This window comes from Ranitomeya variabilis, chromosome 2, assembly GCF_051348905.1.
Source record: "Ranitomeya variabilis isolate aRanVar5 chromosome 2, aRanVar5.hap1, whole genome shotgun sequence".
Taxonomy (NCBI): Eukaryota; Metazoa; Chordata; class Amphibia; order Anura; family Dendrobatidae; genus Ranitomeya; species Ranitomeya variabilis.
Genome location: NC_135233.1, coordinates 120,848,284 through 120,873,833, shown reverse-complemented (window position 1 = coordinate 120,873,833; position 25,550 = coordinate 120,848,284). Strand labels below are relative to the sequence as shown.

The 25,550-nt window shown below is 42.2% G+C and overlaps 1 protein-coding gene across 5 annotated transcripts in view; it reads right to left on the bottom strand.

Annotated features, from left to right (window-relative positions):
* Positions 1 to 25,550, bottom strand: part of ACTN2 (actinin alpha 2) — a 158,937-nt gene that overhangs the window by 7,562 nt on the left and 125,825 nt on the right. For all 5 annotated transcript variants that reach the window (XM_077282906.1, XM_077282907.1, XM_077282909.1 and 2 more), the window contains 11 exons: positions 24,055 to 24,147; positions 20,831 to 21,061; positions 20,560 to 20,707; positions 17,713 to 17,863; positions 14,972 to 15,080; positions 5,625 to 5,765; positions 5,314 to 5,496; positions 3,067 to 3,201; positions 2,701 to 2,880; positions 2,451 to 2,597; positions 1,412 to 1,477 (listed from right to left, as the gene is read on the bottom strand). In XM_077282906.1, coding sequence (XP_077139021.1) covers positions 1,412 to 1,477; positions 2,451 to 2,597; positions 2,701 to 2,880; positions 3,067 to 3,201; positions 5,314 to 5,496; positions 5,625 to 5,765; positions 14,972 to 15,080; positions 17,713 to 17,863; positions 20,560 to 20,707; positions 20,831 to 21,061; positions 24,055 to 24,147 — 1,584 coding nt within the window. The remainder of the gene's footprint in view (positions 1 to 1,411; positions 1,478 to 2,450; positions 2,598 to 2,700; positions 2,881 to 3,066; positions 3,202 to 5,313; positions 5,497 to 5,624; positions 5,766 to 14,971; positions 15,081 to 17,712; positions 17,864 to 20,559; positions 20,708 to 20,830; positions 21,062 to 24,054; positions 24,148 to 25,550) is intronic.

Genomic DNA, 25,550 nt, shown 5'->3' with positions numbered 1-25,550 from the left:
ATAAATGGTGTCATTCAAAAGTGCAACTTATCCGGCAAAAAGCGAGCCCTCATAGAGCTATATGACTGGAAAAATAAAACATTATGGCTCTTGGAAGAAGGGAAGGAAAAAATGAAAAGGAAAAATGGTCAAGAGCTTAATTTTTTCTCCATTTTTGTTTTTTTTTATCATGGTGATAAATTATGCTTTACAGTGACATAAGAAAGCTCCAGTTATCACATAAGGGTTCATACTCACTTGCGTGAAATACAGCCGAGTCTCACATGGTAACACCCGGCTCTGCCGCCGGCACTTGGGAGCGGAGCGTGCAGCTCCATGTATTGCTATGCGGCCGCACGCTCCGCTCAGGAGTGCCGGCAGCAGAGCAGGGTTTTAACATGCAAGACTCGGCTGTATTTCACGCGAGTGTGAGCCCTTAGAGAGGGTCCCAGTATAATGTTTTAAAGGGGTCGACACATTAATATATATATGAATATATGGCATTTATTAAAAAGATTTCAATTAAAAAATGTAATGTTTTGCTACAGAATACGCAATGTATACATCTGAGTTTGTAGAGAGATCATAGGTTCCTGGTAAAAACTAAACATAGTGTCACGGGTCTACCGCGACAGAGGATATTTCACGTACTCCTGCACTGGTTAGAAGCACTTCTTCATATTAAACAGTACAGGGTTTGCCTTGCTAGCAGTGCAAGGGTTAATTTGTTCAGTTGAGAGCTCCTGGAAGCTTTCCTGCTTTGATGCTCTTAGCTGTTCAGTGTTGGCCACTCTCCCTCTGCTATATTTACTCACCTCTGGCAATCAGGGATTGCCAGTGTTAGTTCATACTATCTGGTTCTGAAGTTGAAGGAATTGGTTGTTTGAGGAGGCATTTGGAGTGTTGTTCAGATGACTGTTGCTTGTAGTTTTGTGTGTGTGCACTTTCTCATCCTCTCCTATTTTGTTTCTCCTTCCTTTACACTCTGCTGTTCCACATTGTTGTTTGTGAGTGCGTATTTGTATGATTGGTATTTTCATTTCTCTCTATCCTTCTTCTTTGTCTGGTTGACATATTCTTATACACTACTACTCCCCACTTCCCTGGGTGGGGGACAGATCAGGGCTAATATAGGAGCATAGCAAGGCACGTGGCCCTGGCGTCTTCATCATCGGAGTAATCCAGGGAGAAGGGATAGCTAGGGTGCCCACTAGCTTGAGGGATAAGGAAGGAGCCACTAGCCCCAAGGTATCCTGCTACCGAGCCATGACACATAGACTATTTGTGATTGCAGTTAACTATATTGCACTGTGAATAAATGCATCTTCATTTTTGGTGTAATACCTTAAAGGATAGTAGTAATCTACTGTATCCATGAACCGCTGTTATCACCATTTATACATTTGCTAAAAAATAAATACCCATTACCTACCAGATCATAACCCATTGAAATGAGACAAGCTCGGAAGTCCTCATGATCCATCATCCCCTTTTTTCTCTGTTGAGAGGTATATGAAGTCAGTGGTCGCATAATTTGTCATAAATATTCCAAAATGCAATTTCTAGTTTTCAGAGAAGTACATACAACATATGATATGGTAAACATACTACCCAGGCCCATTTTCCTCACACGAGGAGCGGGCAACACTCCACCTGGTTCTACAACATATGATATGTAGTAAACCAGAAAACGCATGAGTTATTACAGTGATAAATAGATATTCAGTTTAGAAATTTTGTGGATATCATCCGCGCTGCTGTGAAAAATTAATGTCCAGGCGTATTGGAGATGAAGGATGATGGTTTATTCTGAACACGTTTCAAAGTCACTAGGACTTCTTCCTCAGGACAAAATTTCTAAACTGAATATCCTGAGTCGGTCACCAGTTTGACCAGTGGATCTGCGGCAACAGATGACCAACACGGCTGCTGAACCAAAACCCTAGGAATAATTTTGCTCATCTCTAGAAATAACCTATCTTTATCTTTCTTGACGTTGGCAGCTGGAATGTAGTCTTCACAGAGAACTTTTCTCCATTGTGTGAAATTGGAGCTTGATGAAAAATAACCTTGACATAATAGTATCTCCTCATGGATTGTTGGTCTATAAATATCACTAAACACAATGTGCACAGCTTTACTGCATCACGCCTAAAACAGCCGGCCATGATAGGATTTCTCCTGGTGTCACACTGATAAGGCAGCGTTCTGCAGCACAACAGATGGGGGAACATAGTCTGTTCTTGCTCTAGATTACCGGGGAGGCTTTTTGTCATTGACACTTGCCATGCATTATATAGGGGATATATTCATATGCACAAGTCACATTGTTGCTTGGAAAATATCCATAAAAAAACATAAAATAACATGAAACTGTGAAGGACATGTCCAAAGATCAATGTCTACTTTTTAGGTCACTATCAACTTCGAACCATTTTGCTTATAATTTCTGCTATAATTATCAATAATACCTTGTCAAAGTGACTGAATGAAGAGCGGAACTCATTAATCTGCTCCTGTGTAATGCCTTTTGCATCCCGTGTCAGCATCTGGGTTTCAATTTCATTGATTGTTCTTGCGATTGTCGTTAGCAGAAGCTCCCATCCCACACGGACGTGCTGCATGAGAGAAAAAATGGCCGGTCAAGTTCTGATAAAAAAGGAAATACCAAATAATTAGATTAAAACAAATCAAATGAGGAACTGAGCCTTTTTGGCATACCTCCATGGTGTAGTTAGTGTGCTTGTTATCAAAGATAAGCGACTCCTGTATAATCTGGTGATCGCCTTCCAGTTTGTCAATGTTCAGCTTGTAGTTGATGATGTTCTGTTCTTGCTGCTTCAAGTTGTTCATCTGATCTTCAAGCGTTATACTCAGATCGACAGAGCTGCGAGCGATTTCCTGCACAACACCGATATCATTACATACCAAGAATATTCCAGATTGCCATATAATCCACCATAGTATATAAGCCCTTTATAATATTCTGGTTAAATTTCAGCTTAGAAACATCTCAATTCCAGGAAAGAGTTTGATACAGCAGTTTATTATCTGAATTACATGTACAAGTCCATTCTATTTCCTTACCTCCATCTTGTTCTGAATCCATGGTCCTATGACATTTGCCTGAGCAGCAAACTGGCGGCGCAGACGTTCATTCCCTTGTTGACGCGCCAGTTCTTCTTGTAAAGACGTGTCTCTAGCAGGTACCAGTCTTTTCACCTTCATGGAAATATTAGATTTCTTATATCAGAATCAATTATATTTACTGTTTCAGATCAAGAACTAAATGAGCTAAGATAAAAAGCTTTACGTATGTGGACCGGGGCCCCATTAATGGAGTGAGTTCCCCTAAATAAATCCCATTGGAGTGGTGCTAAACCGTTCCTACTAAAACATGCTGGTGGCCTGTTAGCACTTATCCTAAATAGACGAGTTTTAAAGGATACCTGCTAATAGGGACCTTTGTCATTTTTATTTGCCTTGTGTAAACAGCACTAACCCTATAAAAAGGGACATAAAACAGAGTTCCTACAGGGTTTCGTTCTCCTTTAAGAAAGCAATAGACACTAATTGGATTGCTCCTCAAAACCAGGTGGCTCTTCTGTGAAGAAGAGCATTCAAAAGGGCATATCTAATGGGGGTTTGACTATGCCATTTGTTAGAAGCATCCATTGTCCTCTATGTTTATGTAGTGGTCATCACTGCCTCTTTTAAAAATGAACACAATAATCCTGTAAAAATTCATATAGATGACATAAAACTAGTGATGAGCGAATATACTCGTTACTCGAGATTTCTCGAGCACGCTCGGGGGTCCTCCCAGTATTTTTTAGTGCTCGGAGTTTTAGTTTTTAGCGCCTCAGCTGAATGATTTACATCTGTTAGCCAGCATAAGTACATGTGGGGATTCCCTAGCAGCCAGACAACCCCCACATGTACTTGTGCTGGCTAACAGATGTAAATCATTCAGCTGCGGCGCTAAAAACTAATAAAACTCCGAGCACTAAAAAATACTCGGAGGACCCCCGAGCATGCTCGAGAAATCTCGAGTAACGAGTATATACGCTCATCACAACATAAAACGCAAATTATAGATAAATACATCTTGTAGACTGGCATTAAAGGGAATCTGTCAGCAAGTGTTTGCTATTCAATCTGACAGCAGCATGATGTAGGAGCAGAGACCATGATACCAGCGATGTGTCACTTACATGGCTGCTTGCTGAAGTTATTATAAAATTAGTGTTTCATCAGCAGAAGATTATCACTAAAGGACTAGTCCTGCTCTGTGTAACCACACCCCCACAACTGATTAGCAGCTTTCTGCCTATGCACAATATATACAGGAAGCTGCAAATCAGTGCAGTGGGTGGACTTATACAGAGCTCAGCAGTCAGAGAACTGATAGATCTGCAGCAGAAAAAAATGTGATTTTATCAAAACTGTACCAAGTAGCACATTGCTGTGATCAGGGTCTCAGCCCCTACATCGTGCTGCTCTCAGATTACATAGCACCATCCTTGTGACAGATTCATTTAAATGCTAATTTTTTTCCCAAACCTTTTTTCTAAAAACTTAAGTAAAAAGTTAAAATACATAGATTTATATAAGTACTGTACATAAATGGTCCATACTAAAAATATGGTCCAAATATTTTCCATGTAAAACTACCTCCAAATATAAGGGGGCACTCCCTTCAGTTCCATTCTTTGGAATATCTTTCCACAAGGTTCATTATGGTTTCAGCCAAACAAAGTCACATTTTATAATCTTCTGCACTCTTAACATAATTTCAATGCCCCAAATGGAGCCCTCTAATTCACGTCCAGGGACGACCCAGGGCCAGTTATAGAAAACCCAGGAATGTTCACTTTTGGGATTGGGTTGTAAGAGGGTAGTTTGGTTTTCCCGATCATCCCAGACAAATCATGGCTGTTGGTAAATAAAATACCTAGATAAATTCCTCATGGTTTTTCTGCAGTTATTCAGTCGGAACCTTATATTGATGACTTCCAGGAGTAAAACATCTGTCTTGGTCGTGTGAAGGACTCACTGGTGAATGGCTCGCTACAGTATCGGAGAGGTGTAGTCATTTGAGGACCTGTGTGTCCACCACATGACCAGGACAGGTTTTATTCCACTGCGGTAAACAGTAAATATTCATATCGAATGACGGCAACCAGGGATCTTGAAAACCATGAAAAATTGATTAAGTAAATTTAAGGTATAATAGAAAATGGTGTTCAAAGATGAGTATAGAGGTTGGGAATAACCTGTGTGTTGGGGAAGCAGCAGATCATAGGATTGTCCAATCGTTAGTCTCTGATTTACCTTTTCCCACTTGGTGCGGAGTTCTTCCAGGGTAATATAGCTGTATGGATTCACCGAGGATACTCTAATGTTATAGCTCTGAATGACTTTCTCCACCTCGTTCTGGATGCCTATAATTGCTTGTCTTTCACTGTCTGCTTCCGGCAGTGTGGCTTTAAATTGATCATGGGCAGTAATTAATTTCTGGAAAACAAAAGACAGTAAATTTAGTCTATTTTACCTCAACATTCGTTATATAGAGCAATAACTATAGGCTGAAAAGGAAGAACTAGACTATGACTGGTTACCCAACGATAAAGGGAAGTGCTCACCTGAATTTCCTCCACACTGTGGACAATAAACATGTCCTGCAGATCCTCCATGGCTCCCTCCATCCAGATATTGAAAGGAGCGGCCCTCTTGATAAACTCTAGGTGAAGGTGATCAACAGTTTCTAAGAGTTTCTCTGTGCGCTTTATAGAGAAAAAGAAAGTCTAGAATAAGCACTATTTACAGAGTACGCCATCTATCATCCAAGGGACATTGTTATCACATATACATCCCCTAATCCAGCTCCATAGTGGTATACAGGATGGTAAGACTTCTCTAACTATGTCCCTCTCCGAAATGTGGCATGTTAAGGAAAAAACCATGCTATAAAGTAGCGCACACTATCTGTGAAGAGTCATGTTAGTCCATGAGCCGGGCCAGATATCGGTACCACCCGGAGTGACTAATTTTCTTTGGTATTTTTAGGTAGATGCATGTCTGTAGTTTATTTTTTGATATGATAGCCCTTACATATACGTAGCTTATTAACCCCTTCAGCCCTAGGCCTATTTGTACCCAAGTGCCTAAGCCAATCTGACCTGTGCCACTTCATGGGCTAATAACTTTGGAACGCTTTCACCTATCCAAGCCATTCTGAGATTGTTTTCTCGTGACATATTGTACTTCACGTCAGTGCTAAATGGGAGTCAATATATTTTACCTTTCTATATAAAAAAATGCTAAATATTCGGAAATTTTGGAAAAATCGGCAATTTTTTAACTTTGAAATTCTCTGCTTTTTACAAAAATACTGATACCCCCCATAATAGTTATTAATTTACACTCCCCACATGTTTACTTCATATTGGCATCATTTTGAAAATGAAACCTTATTGTTTTACGACGTAATAGGGCTTATAGTTTTATGCGCAATTTTTCACATTTACAGCAAAACCCACTTTTCAAAGGACCAAGTCACTTCTGAAGTCACTTTAAGGGGCTTACATAACAGAAACCACCCATAAATTACCCCATTTTGCAAACTACACCCCTCAAGCTGTTCAAAACTCATTTTTAAAAACTGTTAACCCTTTAGGTGTTCCACAGGAATTTTAGCAGAATGAAGGCGAAATTTCAAAATTTCATTTTTTTTCCAGATATTACATTGTAATCCAATTTTACCTGCAACCTAGCAAGGGTTAACGGCAAACCCAAACTTGGTTACCCTAATTCTGCAGTTTATAGAAACACCCCACATGTACTCGTAAACTAAAGTATGGGCACACAGCACAGCTCAACACGGAAGGAGCGCTATGTGGTTTTTGGGTGGCGGATTCACTGGAAGAAATCTAGGGGGCCATGTCACATTTGAAGGCTGCCTGAGGTACCCCCACAGTGGAAACCCCAAAAAGTGACCCTATTTTGGAAACTACACCCCCAAGGAATCTTTTAGGGGGTATAGTGACCACTTTGACCCAACCAGTGTTTCACAGTAGTTGGAAACACTTGGTTGAGAAAATGGAAAAAGTGCATTTTTTACATGAAGGTGTCATTTTAGGCTCATTTTTTTATTTTTAAGAGGTGTACCAGCAAAAAATGCACCCCACTATTTGTTCACCAATCTCTCCCGAACACAACAACACCCGATATGTTGTCGTACACTGCAGTATTGGGGAACGGCAGGCCTCGGAAGGGAAGGAGCGCCAAATGACTTTTGGAGTGCAAATTTTACTGGAAGAAATCTAGGGGGCTATGTCACATTTGAAGACACCCTGAGGTGCCCCAACACACGCACACACACTGACACATACACGTTCTGTGCTGAACAGGACTCTCCGGTCTTCTCTGCAGAGCTCCTATCTCCCTCTGTAGAGGCTGACACCTCCCAGGCTTGTGACTGATCACATGGCCGTGACATCACCACAGGTCCTGTAGTCCTGTACTGTGTGCTGCTGCTGGTAAGGAACTTGTGGCGAGAGGGGGAACAGTCACCTAGCACCAGCGCTCCCAGCTCTAAGAACGAGCGCCTCATGAAGGTGGGCCCCTGCCTCCTCCTTCCCTGCGCGGCGGCCTTTCCCCCCGGCGGCTGTATTCGGCGTATAAGACAACCGCCCTCTTGGAGCCATGTTTTTCATGGCTAAAAAGTCGTCTTATACGCCAGGAAATACGGTAAATAAAATTTTAATGTTTTTCTTTGTGTTTGCAGGTGTTTACTGACTATCTAACGGCATGATGGAAGTACCAGCAAGGAAGAAATCACGGATCGACTGTATCATACACTGCTCTAATGATGACAGCGATGATCTGGCGTCCCTTAAGGATTTGGACTCCTGGAAAACATTGCTTAGGGCTGCAGAGATCAGGCAGCATGAATCAGTCCTGGTAGCAGCTAAGGGCCTTGAAGAAGGAGAAATACCACACATACAATATCACCGTAAATGTCGTAGTATCTTTACAATGAAGAAGTCACTGGATTCTATCCTTGGCAAGGGTGTCAATGTCGAAACAGCAAGCAAAATCTCCATGAGGAAGCTACCGAGGGGTGCCCCCAGTGATAGCAGGGTGTATGCCAAAGTATGTATCTTCTGTGAGAAGTCAAGCAAGTACCTAAAAGGAAAACAAACAAGGGAGCCAATTGTCCAGTGTGTTGAGCTACGAGCAGATGAGACGATCCGCAGAGCAGCGATAAGGAAAGGCACACAGAGAATACTTGGTTTACTTAGCAGAGACCTTGTTGCTGCAGAGGGGCACTACCACAAGTCGTGCTACAAACTATTCACAAAAGATGATTCCCAAGTGGCCTGTAGGTCTAGTGCAGCTGAAAATCAGGTCGAAAGCGAGGAAGTACGCTACGAAGAGGCAGAGAAAGAGGCCCTTGAAGAACTCTTCTTGTATATAAGGACTAAATTGTTCCCAAACCCAGAAGTACTGCCTATGATAAACCTCACATCTAGGCTTGAGAGATTAATGATATCCCGTGGTATCATCCAACTGAAACCATCGACAAAGAAACATGTTCGACGAAAACTTGAAACAGAGATTGGGGAATCACTCCGCTTTCTCTCAGATGAGAAAGGTAAGCTTCTAGTCTATCCATGTAGCCTATCAATGGACGACCTTGTCCGGCAAGTACACAGCATGACAAAAGATCTGCAAGAAGCAAGAGCTGCTAACTCTGGAGATATCGTAACCAAAGCAGCAATGCAGCTAAGGAATGAGATCAAGAAGCAAGATGTGAGTCAGCCATGGCCTCCCAATACAGATCAGAATGTCGTTCCTGCATTAGTCACTCAATTCCTGCAAACCCTGCTTACAGGAGATTGTGAGTGCCAAACTACCTGTGAAAGAGCTCAACGTCTTGCCACATCCTTCGGCAGTGACTTGGTTTTTGCTGTTACCAATGGAAAGACAAAGCCACCAAAGCACGTACTGCTATCCTTTGCAGTTAAGTCTTTGACCGGCAATACAGAACTGATTCGAACTCTGAATCGTCTTGGCCACTGTGTGTCATATTCAATGGCTGAGGAGATCGATACAGCCCTTTGTATCCAGAATTTGGAATGTTCAAAGGATGACATCCCAATGCCAGCAAGTATCTACCCAGGTGTGTTCACAACCCTGGCCTGGGATAACATTGACAGACTTGAGGAGACACTAAGTGGAGCAGGTACATCTCATAGAGTCAATGGCATTGCTGTTCAGTCCAATGTTGCATGCTCTGTGACAAAGAAAGTCCTGCCAGATGTAACCAAGTCGAAGAAAAGAAGCATAACTCTGACAGAATTAATGCTACCGATATACAATGTTGGGCAGCGGGGAGAGCCACCCAGGATTGAGACTTCGAATGTTAACACTACCAAGGAGGTCCAGGATTCAAAAACCAAAAACCATATCTGGCTTCTGGCTAGAATGTCAGACCATGAGGATCAGACCACCAGCAGTTGGACTGGGTTCAACATAAAAATCCGCAGCGACATTGTAGTGGCCCAGGACACTGTAAGCTACCTGCCCACTATCAATGCTCCTGCAACAGCCATGTCCACTGTGAATGAAGTCTTGGAGCAAACACATGCCATCATGCAGACCCTGAAGCTTAACAGAATTGTGTGTGTGTTTGATCAAGCACTCTATGCCAAAGCTGCCGAGGTTATCTGGAAACAGGAGAAGTTCAAGAACATTATAATTAGAATGGGTGTCTTCCACACAATCTGTAATCTCCTCTCTATCATAGGGAACAGATTTCAGGATGCAGGCCTTAGAGATCTGTGTGTTGAATCCGGTGTAATCGCTGAAGGATCAGTGTCTGGAGTGATGGACGGCCGGAGGTACAACAGAGCAGTGAGACTACACAAGCTGGTCTATGAAGCACTTATGAGGCTTGCATGGAAAAACTTCCTTCCATGGCTAGAAGAAAACCATGCAAGGGACCTTCACCATCTGGATGAAACACTGAAGAACATCACAAACTTTCGCATCAGTGTGTCGCAGGGATCCTTCGAAAAGCTCTTGGATAATGAATCTTGCACACTTACCCTGAAGCTCTTTCAAGTTTATCTTGAGACCCTCAGAAATGAACAACTCTCAGCATTCTGGATGTCATACTTGGACATGGTCGAGACCATGCTGGCCCTGGTTCGAGCTTCAAGAGAAGGCAACTGGATGCTTCACCTAGGAGCAATCCGACAGATGATACCATGGTGTTTTGCCTATGACAAGGTCAACTATGCCCGATACCTAACCTATTACTATGCCACAATGTCTCGGCTGCCCATAGAACACCCAGAGGTCCATGAATACTTCATGCAAGGTGGCTTTTCGGTCCAGATCGGTAGCAAGAATCCTTTTGGACGAATTCCTGTGGACCAGACCATTGAAGAGACAATCAACAAAGACACCCAGACACCAGGGGGCACAAAAGGCTTCAGCCTCAAAGTTGGAGCTGTTTCCAGGTTCTACCTGACATCAGAGTACCGCAGTATGTACTTGAGGCAGCTGAGGGCCCTGGTAGGCCAACAATATACTGACTTCAGCCATTCAGACCTACAGGTGTCTAGGATTAGAAGAGATGAAGCCGATGTCCAATCTTTCGTTCAACTGCTGGAGACAGGTTGGGTGAACCCCTTCAACAAAGAGCATAATGGTGAACTTATCAGTTTGTCAACAGCGACTGTAGCACCACCAGATGTAGCCAAAGACCTTCAAGGGGCATACAGTATAGGAGAGGATGCATATCAAACATTCAAGGATGAGCGTTTGGGTACCGATAAGCCAACTACATTGTTTCATGACAAGATGACGAAGAACAAACTTAAAACGTTCTCTAACATCCAAATGAAGACACGCAGACAAGGTCTTGGCAAGGAGGTAATTTTGAAGGCTGACAGAAACCTATTTGGCCAGATGATACTTGTAGCTGAGAACAGAAAGCTACAAATGAGTGATGTCTTGACTCATCCCCTGGGTCCATTGCCATGGGCACTTGCCAATGGTGATGGGTCTATCCGCAAGACCAACAAGGCTGCCCTCGCAAGGGAGTTGGAGAGGAATGCTCGTCCTGCAGAAGTGATCCCCGAGCCCTCTGCAACCATCATTGATGGGATGAGCCTGGTTCAGAAACTGAAGGGAAACAATGCAACATTTGGCCAGCTAGCAGGCACAGCAATGAGTCGCGCTATCCATGAGGGTGCTAAGAGCAAGCGCATTGATATTGTCTTTGACGTCTACAAGGAGACATCCATCAAAGATACAGAAAGAGTCAACAGATATGAAGGCACAGGGATCCATTTCAAGAACATTCAACATGGGCACAACATCCAGCAGTGGAAAAAGCTTCTAAGTAGTTCCTCCAACAAGGCAAGTCTCATAAAGTTTCTGGTAGAAGAATGGAAGGCGAAACACCACAGGGAGAAGCTTGAGGAGAAGGAGCTGTATGTCACATGTGAGCAGCTCTGCTTTAAGATCACCAAAGAACAGTGGGAAGAGGCTGCTGACCTTAAGTCAAATCAAGAAGAAGCAGACACACGCCTCCTTCTCCATGCTCTTCATGCAGCAGAATCTGGTTACAAGTCGGTCATCATCACTTCGGAGGATACTGATGTCATGGTCCTGTGTCTGGGCATGTGCCACAAAATCCCATCCCACCTGTTCCAGAAATGCGGTACACAGAACCGGACAAGATTCCTGGATATCACCACTCTGAGCCGAACATTGGGAGGCAGCGTATGTGATTCATTGATTGGTATGCATGCATTTACAGGCTGTGACACCGTCAGTGCATTCGCTGGCCGTGGGAAGATGACGACACTCAAGCAGTTGAAGATGAACAAGACATACCAGGATGCCTTTCAGGAAGTTGGTCGTTCATGGGAAGTGTCTACCGAACTTTTTGAGAAGTTACAGGAAATCACCTGCCACATGTACCTGCCAACTACCCAAACAACTGAGGTAAACAGGCTCCGTTATCAGCTGTTCTGTGCCAGACGTGGAGTGGTAGAGTCAAGTCAACTCCCTCCTTGCCAGGACTGCCTTTTCATGCATGCACTGCGTGCAAACTACCAGGCTGCGATCTGGAGGAGAAGTCTGCAGAGCCAGCCATGGGTTGCAAACCCAACAGACTGCGGTTGGATGATAGATAACGACGGAAAGCTTGTTGTCAAGTGGATGCAAGGGGCACCAGCACCAGAAGCTATTATACAGCTACTGTCCTGCAAGTGTGTGCGGTCATGTGAACTTCCTCAGTGTACTTGCCTCAGCAATGGCCTGAAGTGCACAGACATGTGCAGATTACAGACATGCCAGAACAAGGGTACTGAAGACGAGCCAGTAGAACAACAGTCAGATTCAGAGTCCGATGTTGAAGATATTATGGAGTAACATATATATATATATATATATATATATATATATATATATATATATATATATATATATGCACATGACATGTTCAGTGTGTATTTACATAACTTGGATTAAATTTTGTTACAAATACTACATCTAGTCACTCCGGGTGGTACCGATATCGTCATATTTGGTTCTTGGCTCATGCTAAAATTCCTGTGGAACACCTAAAGGGTTAACAGTTTTTAAAAATGAGTTTTGAACAGCTTGAGGGGTGTAGTTTGCAAAATGGGGTAATTTATGGGTGGTTTCTGTTATGTAAGCCCCTTAAAGTGACTTCAGAAGTGACTTGGTCCTTTGAAAAGTGGGTTTTGCTGTAAATGTGAAAAATTGCGCATAAAACTATAAGCCCTATTACGTCGTAAAACAATAAGGTTTCATTTTCAAAATGATGCCAATATGAAGTAAACATGTGGGGAGTGTAAATTAATAACTATTATGGGGGGTATCAGTATTTTTGTAAAAAGCAGAGAATTTCAAAGTTAAAAAATTGCCGATTTTTCCAAAATTTCCGAATATTTAGCATTTTTTTATATAGAAAGGTAAAATATATTGACTCCCATTTAGCACTGACGTGAAGTACAATATGTCACGAGAAAACAATCTCAGAATGGCTTGGATAGGTGAAAGCGTTCCAAAGTTATTAGCCCATGAAGTGGCACAGGTCAGATTGGCTTAGGCACTTGGGTACAAATAGGCCTAGGGCTGAAGGGGTTAATAAGCTACGTATATGTAAGGGCTATCATATCAAAAAATAAACTACAGACATGCATCTACCTAAAAATACCAAAGAGAATTAGTCACTCCGCTTGGTACCGATATCGTAAAATTTGGTTCTTGGCTCATGGACTATGTGGCTGTTTCTGGTCTTTTGTGGATTGCGGTATCCACCCACAAGTCAGGAGACCTCATTAAAAGCCACCTCCAGCAGTAACCTGGGCACGTGCCATGTGTACTTGATGTTGAGGCCGGAAAACCTCTCTTCACTGTACATGCCATGGATGTCGCCGCAGGTGGCTCATAGTAATGTATCCAGGACTGTGGAACAAAAAGGAAGTAAGGAGGGCAGACATGAAACAGCATGACTCATAAAAAGATGAGCACCACCCACATGACTGTTCACAGGTTGTGTTTAGGAGCTCTGTATGTTTCTTTTAAGAGAAAGTTTTGCTGCATTTAAAAAAAAAAAATTGTAGGTAAGGGAGATTAGACTTAAAAATGTTGTTTAGGTTCCTTCAAGGTGATGTCTGGGACTTAAAAAAAAAAAAATGTCTTTGCACTAACAGGCAGATAGTTGCTACCTACCTGCCTGTTGTGCCCGCCACAGTTCGCGGCCACCACAACGGTCACAAACTTCCATTGACATCACATCATAATGTGTATGGGGGGCTTTGGTGTTTCTTTAAAGTCACAGAAATTGCTCCAACTTATTTGTATTTTGTAAGGAGAACGACATAATTTAAGTGAAGGCAAATCATGGCACAGTGGTAGTCTAGGGAGGTGCCATGAGGGCCTCTAGTCCACAAGCCAAGCAACATTAAAGGGGGTCCCGTAAACCACTTGTATCCCCTATTCACAGAGAAGATGTTCACCTAATGAAGGCAGGAAGAAGCCAAAACGCATTGTGTATTTTTTAGTAAATGTTTTTATTTTGATAGTAAGTTCTCTGCTTTCCATTTTTATGACTTTCCAAAGTTATGACCGCAGGAGCGTCTATCACCTGGCTGTTTTTCCTTGAGCGCTTCTTGAAGGGAATTCCTGCAGCGCACCAGGCCGACTGCACCCATTTGATACGATTCTCACACATGTTATATGCAGTGTTGTCCTACATTACACAACGTTATCAGGTGACAACTTTTCCCTTTTTTTCCACAATAGTTTTAATTTTATTATAGATATGAAAATGTAGGTGAACCCTCCTACACCTAAACTAAAGCAAAACTTGTCCCTGACTACGAGCGCTATAACAAATGTTTCTTAATATCATGGAATAATTGAACAGATCCTCTCCGTTTGTTTTACACTTTCAAAAAGTAAAAAGCAGAATACTTATATATGTTAATATACGCGACAACACCATATTGATTTCAATAATTCCTCTAGATTTATGGCATATTTTCCTTTATTACTGCCAGGACATAAATCTTGTCCATCAGGAAACTCATTTGAAAAGCTAATGATAGGAAATATATGAGAGCAGAGCTTCTATTCACTGGGGGTGCTGTATTTCAGACCCTGCTCCAGGGTGTAATTTATGAGCTGTATTCATTAATGTTTTCCTATTCTAGCGATGAAAGGCTTGACGGCTATTAGAACTGTGCCCTCCTTTGTTAACCCTTATTTTGATTTGCAGGCCTATAAATTTCCATGATTCCTTTAGTCCTTTGTGTATAAATTTTTGGGTAAAGTTATGAGAAGGAAGCAAAGAAACTTCTATTCAAATTTTCCTTTATCAAAATTCTTAAACTAGCATATATTATGCAAAAAAAACCTTGGCTATTACATGACGTACCTCAAGAGCTTCCCTCCTTTTCTGAGTTAATGTTCCCAGTTTGTCCCATTGGTCACAAATCTTTTGACACCTCTCATTAACTCTGGCTGCATCAAAATAGTCCAGCTCACTGGGTGGCGAAAAGAACAAGAACGTTATTGTGCTCCAAAACTAGGCCAAAACAATAGATGTGACGCCTGTGTTTGAATGTCTTCCTGGCAACGTAATATTTAGGTATCCCACGTCATGGACATCAGTTTAAAGGAAGGTGACGCTTAGCATTGAAAACAGTGATTTCCGTTCACTTTATAAACATTATTAGTTAAATGCCATTTCATGCTGTGTCATAGAAGCTCTACCATCAAAGTGTTTATCCTCTTAATATATTGCAGTCATCATATTATATGGCACTGTGTACTTACAATTGCTCATTTTGACTTTCTACCCAGATAGTTCTGCTTTCTCTGCTTAGAAACAGGAAGTCTCTGGTCCCTGTATTTATCATTCCCCTCTTCAACCCCTGACTCAAACACTCCGCTCCTCCCCCTGTCATAGACTTTTGCGGTGACTTATGTTTTGTGCAAAGTACATTGACCTCCTGTTTCTACAAAGAATCTAGAAGGATCCATCTACCCAGTGTTTAATCATGTGATGTCATGGACCTAATGGAAAAGAATTAGCTGGGTAGAGGGGCAAAATGAGCAATTGTAAGTACACAGTGCGATATAATATGATGATTGCAATATATTAAGAGGATAAAAATTTTGATGGGTGAGCGTCTTTAACCAGGCATGTGGAAAGGAGTCAGCTGGGTGGCTCTCTACATCTCTCTAATTGGGAGAGACTTCCTGCTACTGTCAGACCAGCTGTGCTAACTAGGCGACATCCTGCTCCTGACTCTGGTCTCCAGTGCTGGGATGCCAGCCGTCCAGAAATTCCAGGATAATCCATGAATATTGGGTCCTTTTTTGTCATGTCCGTAAAACATCAAAAGTGGCCGTGATTATTTTGAAGCTGTAGAAATTTATACTGATTATTTTGACTGTAGTTAGCATTATTTTACAGTTTACAGAGAAATATACTCTGCAGACACGTACCACTGATCGTAATGATTTATTATGGCTTTCCAGTATGTCCATAGAAACTACTGTCTGTCCGTGATTTTCTGCTAGACGGTCCAGAAAAAATGAACAGTCAAATTGGCAACCCTGCTTCAGTGAGATCATAAAACCACTGGCTCTGGAATGAAGACGATAGCCAAGAAGGAAGAGCAGGACACTGCCTAGTTTACTGCAGCCTGCAGCACAGATCTCAGGCAAAGTGCTGCACTGTAATCATTTTCCTTTTGAAAGTGGAGTATGCTTTAATGTGGGTAAATATCAAAGTTAACCCATATGGACCCCTCAAAATAGCACTTACTGTACTATACATTATATTGCTTCCTATTAGACCCAGAGACTAATTTCCAAAATAAGTTATCCCTTTCCCATAGTATAAATTGCTGATTGCTTGGGGTCAAACTGCAGGGACCCCCAGCTATTCCGAGATCAGGGCTGAAATCCCGAGAACAGAGCTCCAGAGCATCTTTCAGATTGGAGTTGAGATGTGCATGCTAGACCTCTGCTCCATTCATTGTCTATAGAACTGCCAAGAAAGTACAGAGGATGAAACTCATAGGCCACATCTTTGTGAGTGTATTTATTGTCTCTGGCTGAGCATAATATATGGGTTGGGGTATGTTCAGACAAATATATGATTAGTTAGTGTGCTATCCGTGTGTGGTACAGACTGCACGTGGACAGCACACAGATGAGTGCATGAGGACCTAATATTTCCACAATTGTCCAAATTTGATGGTCTATAAAAATGTGGTATATAAATAGGGCAAAAATATTTGTAATTATAAGGACAAGGGTGTAGTTAGAGGAGGTACAGAGGTATGAGGTGCCCCTAAGGACAAGGGTGTAGTTAGAGGAGGTACAGAGGTATGAGGTGCCCCTAAGGACAAGGGTGTAGTTAGAGGAGGTACAGAGGTATGAGGTGCCCCTAAGGACAAGGGTGTAGTTAGAGGAGGTACAGAGGTATGAGGTGCCCCTAAGGACAAGGGTGTAGTTAGAGGAGGTACAGAGGTATGAGGTGACCCTAAGGACAAGGGTGTAGTTAAAGGAGGTACAGAGGTATGAGGTGACCCTAAGGACAAGGGTGTAGTTAGAGGAGGTACAGAGGTATGAGGTGACCCTAAGGACAAGGGTGTAGTTAGAGGAGGTACAGAGGTATGAGGTGACCCTAAGGACAAGGGTGTAGTTAGAGGAGGTACAGAGGTATGAGGTGACCCTAAGCTCTGGTGCCTAAGGTGGACCAAAGGCCCTAGTTCAGATTTTACCCAAGGGATTCTAGTCATACCACTGAATGGAATGGCTTTTCAAATGACAATCTACGATTTCCTTCAATTTATTTAAAAAAACAAAGGAACTTATAAAAACAGTAGTAGAAAAGCAACTCGGCAGCTGCTGACAATGATTCTATGAAATGGAGTAATAAAACCAAATGGACGTCGTTGAGTCATTTGTATCAATTGAAGCATTCTGAGTAAGGACTAAATTTAGCCATTAAAAGAAGAGGGTTCTGAAAAGCCCAAGATAATATTCTTACCAAACTATGCTAGGAATTCTTTTACACAGTACCTATGACACTACTGAATGCCACGGAAATAGTTTTATCAGCTAAATGTCAGCAGCTGTGAGTCTGTGAGTGGAACATACTTCAGCTCCTGGGCGATGGCAGCAATCTGCTCCACTCGGTCTTGGCGGGAGGCCAGTTCGCTCTCAAAAGCCTCATGTTTCCTCAATAGAGCGCGCACTTCTGTCAGAGATGAACTCTCATAGTCTTTTTGAATTAGCATTTGCTCCTTTCCTGGAAATATGAATGAAAACAAGCAATAAAAGGAGAAGTGAACAAAATGTTGCTGCACAGCTGATGTCGTGCATAGAGGCTGTATGGCTTCCCAGTTCAGAGCTGCACAACCACTGTTTGCTGTGGTATAGGCCCAGTTGGCTTTTGTACAGTATAGAGATTTTCTCAATATACTTCCATATTGTGGAACTTGATAAAGCATGCCATGACAGAGAAAGGTATCCATTAGGCTAGGGCTACTCGACGACTTTGGCCACGAAACCTGTCGCATGGCTAAAGTTCACTATGTTTCGCTGCTACATAACAGGTCATGTCACAATACAGGTGAATGGGGTCGCATTGTGAACCCGAGGGTTCTGCGACTCTGAGAAGCAAGAAACAAAAATTCCAATGTGGCTGGAATTTTGTCCCTTGCTTGTCACAGTCGCAGTACCCTCAGGGTTGCAATGCAACCCCTTTGACTTGTGATCTTTGATCGCACGACAGGTCTCACGTCCAAAGTCGGGGTGTAGCCCTAGCCTAGAATGTCAGACTCCTCTAAGGATCAAAGTCAGTGTAGCAGATGAGTGACAAGGTAAGACTGTTTAGAATGTGATCCTTACATTGGAGCCCAGGTAACTAAACAACAATAAAATACACAGCACCTAATCATGGTGACAAATCTAATTTTGATCTGAGTTTCGGATCAGTCTCAGCAATGCAAGACTATGGGCCCGTGATAAAATTTGGACAGCACTCAAATGCCATCTGCGTGCTGTCCATTTTTCACACTGATAGGGCAAGCTTGAGAAACCCCCATCATTCTTTTTTTCTTCATGTGAGAAAAAATGATCAAACTGATGGTAAAATCTGAGACTGACCAAACTGTGATGAAAATTGGACCGTTTTTGGCATACATGAAAAATCACTGATGTCTGAATGACGACTAACTAGATTCAGAATCTAAAAAAATCAGCTGTGACTGCTGAAAAATTGCAGGTTGTAGTGGGTGGTATAAGGTGGCTGTAACTAGAGAGCAGTCTTAGGTATCTCTAAACCTTTCTTTAGAACGAACAGTGATCCCTTGCACACAAAATATGAACAATTTTAGACATTTTCGTACAACAAATGTGAGCACGTAGAGCATAGGCCAGGGTGGTTACATGGTAATGTAGATGCTCTCTCCCGAATTCCCTGTTTGATATCTGAAGGTGCCAAAACCCCGGCTTGAGACATTTTTGTGCAAAAAATGTGAGCAACAAATTTATCAATTTTTTTTACTACATTTAATGCACCATTTTTAGTACCTATTGTGACAGAGTCACTGGCATAGTATGTGAAGGGACATACGTGTCACTGCGCATAGTGCGGTCAGTGATGTAAAACCAAAGTGTTTTTTATTCCAGCACGCAAAGTGCTGAGAGGGTTAATAGGAACCTATGGGCTGGGCTGGTTTTAGTGGACCTCCATAGAGCGGGCCGGAGGGGCCACCTGACAGGACCTGTGTAATGTTAAGGTCATGTGATCATCACATGGGGAGTTAAATACCTGGCCATGAGTCAGTGGGTGTCCTGTCTTGGGAGAGCAGGAACTCACAGATAGCTCCCGGAGGAGCTAAGGACTGTGAGGGCTAACTGCAGGTTGAAACCTACAGAGAAAGAACTGTGTGATACTTTATTTGTTTTGTTTTCCGTTAAGGCTGGGTTCACATTGCGTTAGTGCAGTCCGTTCAACGCATGCGTTAAACGGACTGCGCAACGCAAGTGCCTTTTAAAGATCGCGTTATGCGATCGCGCTAGCGCAGATGCTTCATCTGTGCTAGCGGTGACGGACCCGAAAACACAGCAGACCGCGTCTGAGGGTCCGTCACAGAATGACGGGACATCGCTAACGCATGCCGATTATGACATGCGTTAGCGATGCGCTACATAATGGCAGCTAATGGGTGCGCTAGCGCATCCTTTACATAGCGTTAGTGCCGCTATGTAACGGATGCCGTCAGCGCATTGCCGTTAACGCAATGTGAACCCAGCCTTAGCCAGGAAGGCTCTGCTTTTGTTTTTCTGAACCCTGCCTCGGTGTATATTGACGTTAGTAAACCAGCAGGTGTTTCAGCACCAAACTGTTCCAGTGTCTACCTGAAGAAGCAGCTAAGTGTGTCGACCCCTCACACTATATACTAAAACCTACTGGTTTGAAGAATAACATAGTAATGATTGCTTTTCTATGTAAAAGTCTCAAAAAAATAGCACATTGTTGCCATGTTAAAAAAATTTTGTTCCAACCTTCATTTTTAATGTCGGACATTTGAACACAGGTCTCTTGCTCTTTTCTAACATTGATAAGTGAACTAGATACTAGATATGCTTAAAAAATTGTGCTGGTGTAAATTGTGCCCAATTTATGAATGAGGTGCCACACTTGATAAATATGCAGTGAGGACACTAAAGATAAGATTTGGTAAAAATTATGCCAATGTGGCCCAAATATATTTTCCTCCTATAATTAACAAAAAATGGATTCTACATGACTAAAAAATATTTTTCCCTCCATATTCTGTCCATGCATGGCAGCTTTATGGTAGTCTGGGAAAGAAAACTACCAGTGACCACAGTGTTCGTTGTGGTAGGGGAAGAGAGGGGACATCCAAAGTAGTTATACAGACCACATCAATCCACTCCTCATATCTTCTAACAAATTTCTATATCAGTCCTTACCGGAGGACCATGCCTCATGTGTAGATGCCTTTTGCCTGAATTTCTCAGCCAGATGGTCAAGTCTTTGAAGCCTTCTCAGCTCGTTAAGTAGCCATTCTTCATACCCCTTCTCTCCCTGCTCCAACCTCTGCCAAGCGTTTGCTATATCCTGCAGAAGAAACAGGGGAATATATAAGACATACAACATACCTATACATATATATCCTGATTTACTGGATGGAAATTGAGTACTTTGGAACAATGTCTTTTTAATATGCCCAGCTCCACTTACTGAAACCATTTTGCCTTCAGATGGCATAAATGCAGGTCTATTGCTTATTCGCAACTTGGTCTGTAAGGTATTGAAGTTTATCTCCAGCTGACATTTCTCCTGCACTCTGGGAGGTTTGTGCTTGCGCCGATAGTCTCGGAAATCGTCCAGTTTTTTCATCATGGCTTGCACACTCTTCTCAGGGGTGCGGTTTTCCAGCCATGGTATTGTGCGTCTGATCCATTCCAAAAGCTGATTTATGTAAAGTGAGGAAATAAATCAGTAAACACCCAAACAAATAAATTCAATACTCAAAGGCACTTATTAGTTTTTAAAAGTCCCCCCTTCCCCTAATTCCAGTATCTAAGGAAAGAAGAATACTGGGTGCTTCATAGTGTAGATATCCATATGAAATTAGTGGTGATGGTAAAACCATGAAATGTGAACTGTGATGTGCTATCACCTTTGACAATGCTGTTTCATGGCAGAAGATAGGCATAATAGCAATATCAGGTTTATTAAGGATAAAACAAGTTATATATTTTGGCATTGGAGAAGAGCCTTCCTCAGGCTTCCAAATCACACTCCTCTACCTCATAGTCTGATGGACAAGTCTGGGTTTGTTGAATGCCAGGAAAATTTTACCTTCTTGATCTCATTGTGTCATCTGGGAAGTTTAGTAGAGGAGGGACAATGCTATTAGTTTGGTTCTCTGGGATGGCCTAGGCCTTTTAGCTCTAGTAAAGGAAGGTCCTTATACTTCAGCATAAAAATACATTTTGGCCAATGATAAGCTTCCTACTTTGTGGGAACAGTTTGGGGAAGAACCTTTGCTCTTCCCGCGTGACAAAGCTCAAGTGCAAAAAGCAAGGTTTAGAAAGGCTTGGTTGGGGGACTTTGGTGTGCTAGAACCTGACCGGCTGCACGGAACCAAGCTCAGCCCCTTCCAACACTTTTGTGATAAACAACAACGGAAATTATGAGCCCAGACCTCTCATTCAACTTAAATTTCTGACCTCAAAAATGCTCTTCTTGATAAATGGGCAAAAGTATTCAGAAACGCACTCCAAAATCTTGAAGAAAGTCTTGCCAGAGGAATGGAGTCTGTTTTAGCTACAAAGCTGTGATTAACTCCATGATAACTCCTATGAATTTAGAATGGGAAGTCATAAAAGCTCCTGTAGGAGTTATGTGGAGGTGTCAGTACTTCTGTCCATATAATGTATATGTGAATGTGGATATTAAAATAGTGACCTCCTTTCTCATTAGTGGACTATAGAAATGTAGTTACTGTAGTTTTCGTAAGCCCTGTCTTACCAAAATACTACTTCATGGCCAACTAAGCCTTCTGTAAATTTCCAGCTATACAGAGTCAGACATGAGATAGAAGAATTATATTGCACACATTCAAATGCAGCTCATCCCTAGGGCTATACTTTTCACTAATAATTAGAACTTTGCTTTGATATCAATATTCGAATATATTGATTTTGGAAAATATGTTCATAAGACATAGCAATCCAACAGTCTGAAGTTGTCAGCTCCACAATTATTAAGATTCTCCATGCAATCCCAAATACTGACAATTGTTTGCAGTTTACAGTGCTGGATGACAGATTGTACCATCTGATGAGCCTCTAGTGTGCCTGCCCGCACACAATAAAGAGTCACCAGTACCACCGAAGTGTGTAACGCAATAATAGTGAACGGGCTAATTTAAGTTTTTAGATTAGGAGTTGTCCTCAAATCACTCTTAGGGTAGGATCACACAACCATTTTCTGTTCACTTTGGAAAAACGGTCCAATTTGACTGGTCAGGCTCCGATTAGAGTGGCATCAGTTTTCTTCGGAGGAGAAAAAAAAAATTTCTCCACCCTCTCCATTCTTTCAGTCCATGAAAACTGTACCACACTTGTAAGTCATTCCAGGGCGGTCCAATGTTTTTTTACGGATCCATAGACTTGCATTACCGATTTGAATCCACTTGGATCAAAATCGGACATGCTTCTGATTTTTTCCTTGTACCACTTGGAAAAAAAATCGGACATGTATACAGCCGCCCAGAATATGTGTACGAGCGCTATCCATGAAAACCATGGCTAGCACTCGTACGAGAAAATCGGTCATGTGTGTAGGGGATGTGTTATTCCTTCTTCTCCCCAACCCCTTTAAATGTGTACAGTGTTTATTATTAATGTGTATTAATGTGTTCTTACACAGTGGCACTGCTACACATAAAGGGTATTGTCACCGTGTACAAGAGTATTGCTACACCTTAATGCGTACTACTCTATAAGCCTGATTGTTCAAATGTTCAGTAGTACCCCAAGTTGGCCACTAGATGGGGGCATCATAGATAACAGATATAGTGTTAGGTATAGTTAGAATAGGATGGGCATGAGTGGGAATAAGTATAGTGTAGCTTCCTGGTTTAGTGAGTTGGGGCCTGGGCACCTGTGCAGCTCAGACAGGGCTGGCTAGCCCAGGGCACTTCGTGCCCCGCAGCATTCGTTAGGAAGAAACAGGCTCGGCAAAAGTATCCAGGGGGCCAGAGCTAAGAACAGAGAGAGAGAAAGAATACAGCAACTACAGAGACAGCAGTGCAGAAATAGTGGGACTGCAGCTACTGAACAGAAGAAGGCTGAGCCATTTGAGAAAGAGTGCACCAAGATGTGGCAGGTTTTTGCGTGGGCCACCATTCTCAGAGCCGGGGCGAAACGGCAGGGAATGCCCCCACGAAAGGCAGAAATACTGGACATTGAGGACACTGTGGAACCGTATAGTACGGACAGTCCCGAACGCAGGCTAAGCGACATGCAAGGGTCAGAGACACCGAAGCCCGATGCTGTAACAATGTGTGCCCTGGATGACAAGTTGCTGAGTAAAGGCGATGAAGTTGTAGTGAAACTGAACTATGACTCTTTATTCTTGGAATCGTCTGCAGATGTAACTGACCCGTGCCGGGAAGGCCTGATGGCGTAGGGAAGCAGCACCGAGGTACTTTTTGAGGAAAGGGGTCCAGGGAGTGATACAGGGATTACTGTCAGCCATGTCTGCCTCCCTGGCTCCCCCGACTCCTACATGTGCATGAACCCTTACTGTAATGGGCCTAGTGCATAGTAGACTAATGGATCTAGCTACTATAATGTGTGATAAAATTGTAGATAGAGAAGGTGGACAACCCTAGAAATGCAGATGTGAATTGATTTTTCTCAAATATAGTTTATGAAAAATGGTAATATTACCTCACTTGCCAATCTCTCATACTCTTCCATCATTTTCTCATTTTCTTGATTCACAGCTAACACTTTGCAAATGCGATTAGCCGCTGTTTCCGCCTGTAAAGATTTCATTCTTATTAGATTAGTAGTCATAAGGTTGTACAATGGCTGTTCAATTCTTGTAGGCCTATTATTTACGGTCACTGATATTTTACTTTCCAAATGAATCCAGTTACATTTGTGTGCACATCAGGTCAGGCAGCAAATCCTAAATTTCCATGCAAGCAAATAATTCATGGTTCAGATTAAAATCCTTCTAGAAGGTGGACATGGTTCAGACAGGATTATGTGTAATTTGAAATCACAGCTAAGAGTAAAGGCTATGGACACCTTTCAAATGGAAAAAAAGAGAATTGTACATATATTAGTGGTTACCTTTAGTTAACAGAATTGCACTAACTTTCAGTCTACAATCTTTATTCCTTCATTCATTTTCAGACCTCCCGATATGCAGGTTTGGAGCCTGATTTAATATTAGATCTGTCTTCTGGGAGTGTCTCAGAGTAATTTAATGTGGATGTGAGGACTATGTGGTGTATCCACCATGCTTCTGTCATCTTTAGCTCATGTATCCTGCCCTAATATATATCCTTTCTCTACCTTTTTTTTCCACAGCTCGATTTCTCTGCACTCTCTGAGACTTCCAATACTTTCCCTCTTATTCCACATCTTGGAGCCTAGCCCTGCTGCTATCGCTAATGCTGAGAAAAGGGAAGGGAAAGAACAGACAGATGTCAGAATCAGTGAGCTCAGATGGATTTGTAACATTCTTGACAGCACTTAGATTGATAAAGACTTACCTTTACAGTGGAAAAATATTAGAATTTTGCTTTATGAAGACTATTTCTAAAGTTGCTTAAGTTTACATTTAAGAAGTAAATTAACAATTTTAAAAAATCTATGTGAAGCTGTAAATAGACTTTAAGGTCCTGGCTTTGGAATTGCCTACGAAAGGTGGGAAAAAAATGGAATCTGTACAAATCTTCCAATTGAAAAATGTGAGACTTGGATCTAGTTGTAAACTACTTTACAGGGGCACAAAAAAACACCTAAAAATGTGAAAAGTGATGAAGATTGTAAATTGATAGTGTAATTTCATCAATTTACGATAACCATTAAAGCTGCATTTACATTGCAAGATAATGGTGAACGATGTGTAAACAGGACTGGCACTTCTGAGAATTATGGCAGCCTATACGCACTGAACGATCTATTACAGGTCACCCGGTGCACATTGCTTACTTTGGTCTGCCTGTGTAAACAGGCATTTAAACGACCGTCGATTGGTAAAGGTTTATCGATAGGCGGTCACACCGTGCAGTCAGTCGGTCCGTGTAAGGCCGGGATCACACATGCGAGAAATACGGCCGAGTCTCGCTTGTTAATACCCGGCATTGCCGCTGTCACTTAGGAGCGGAGCGTGCGGATGCATGTATTGCTATGTGGCCGCAAGCTCAGCT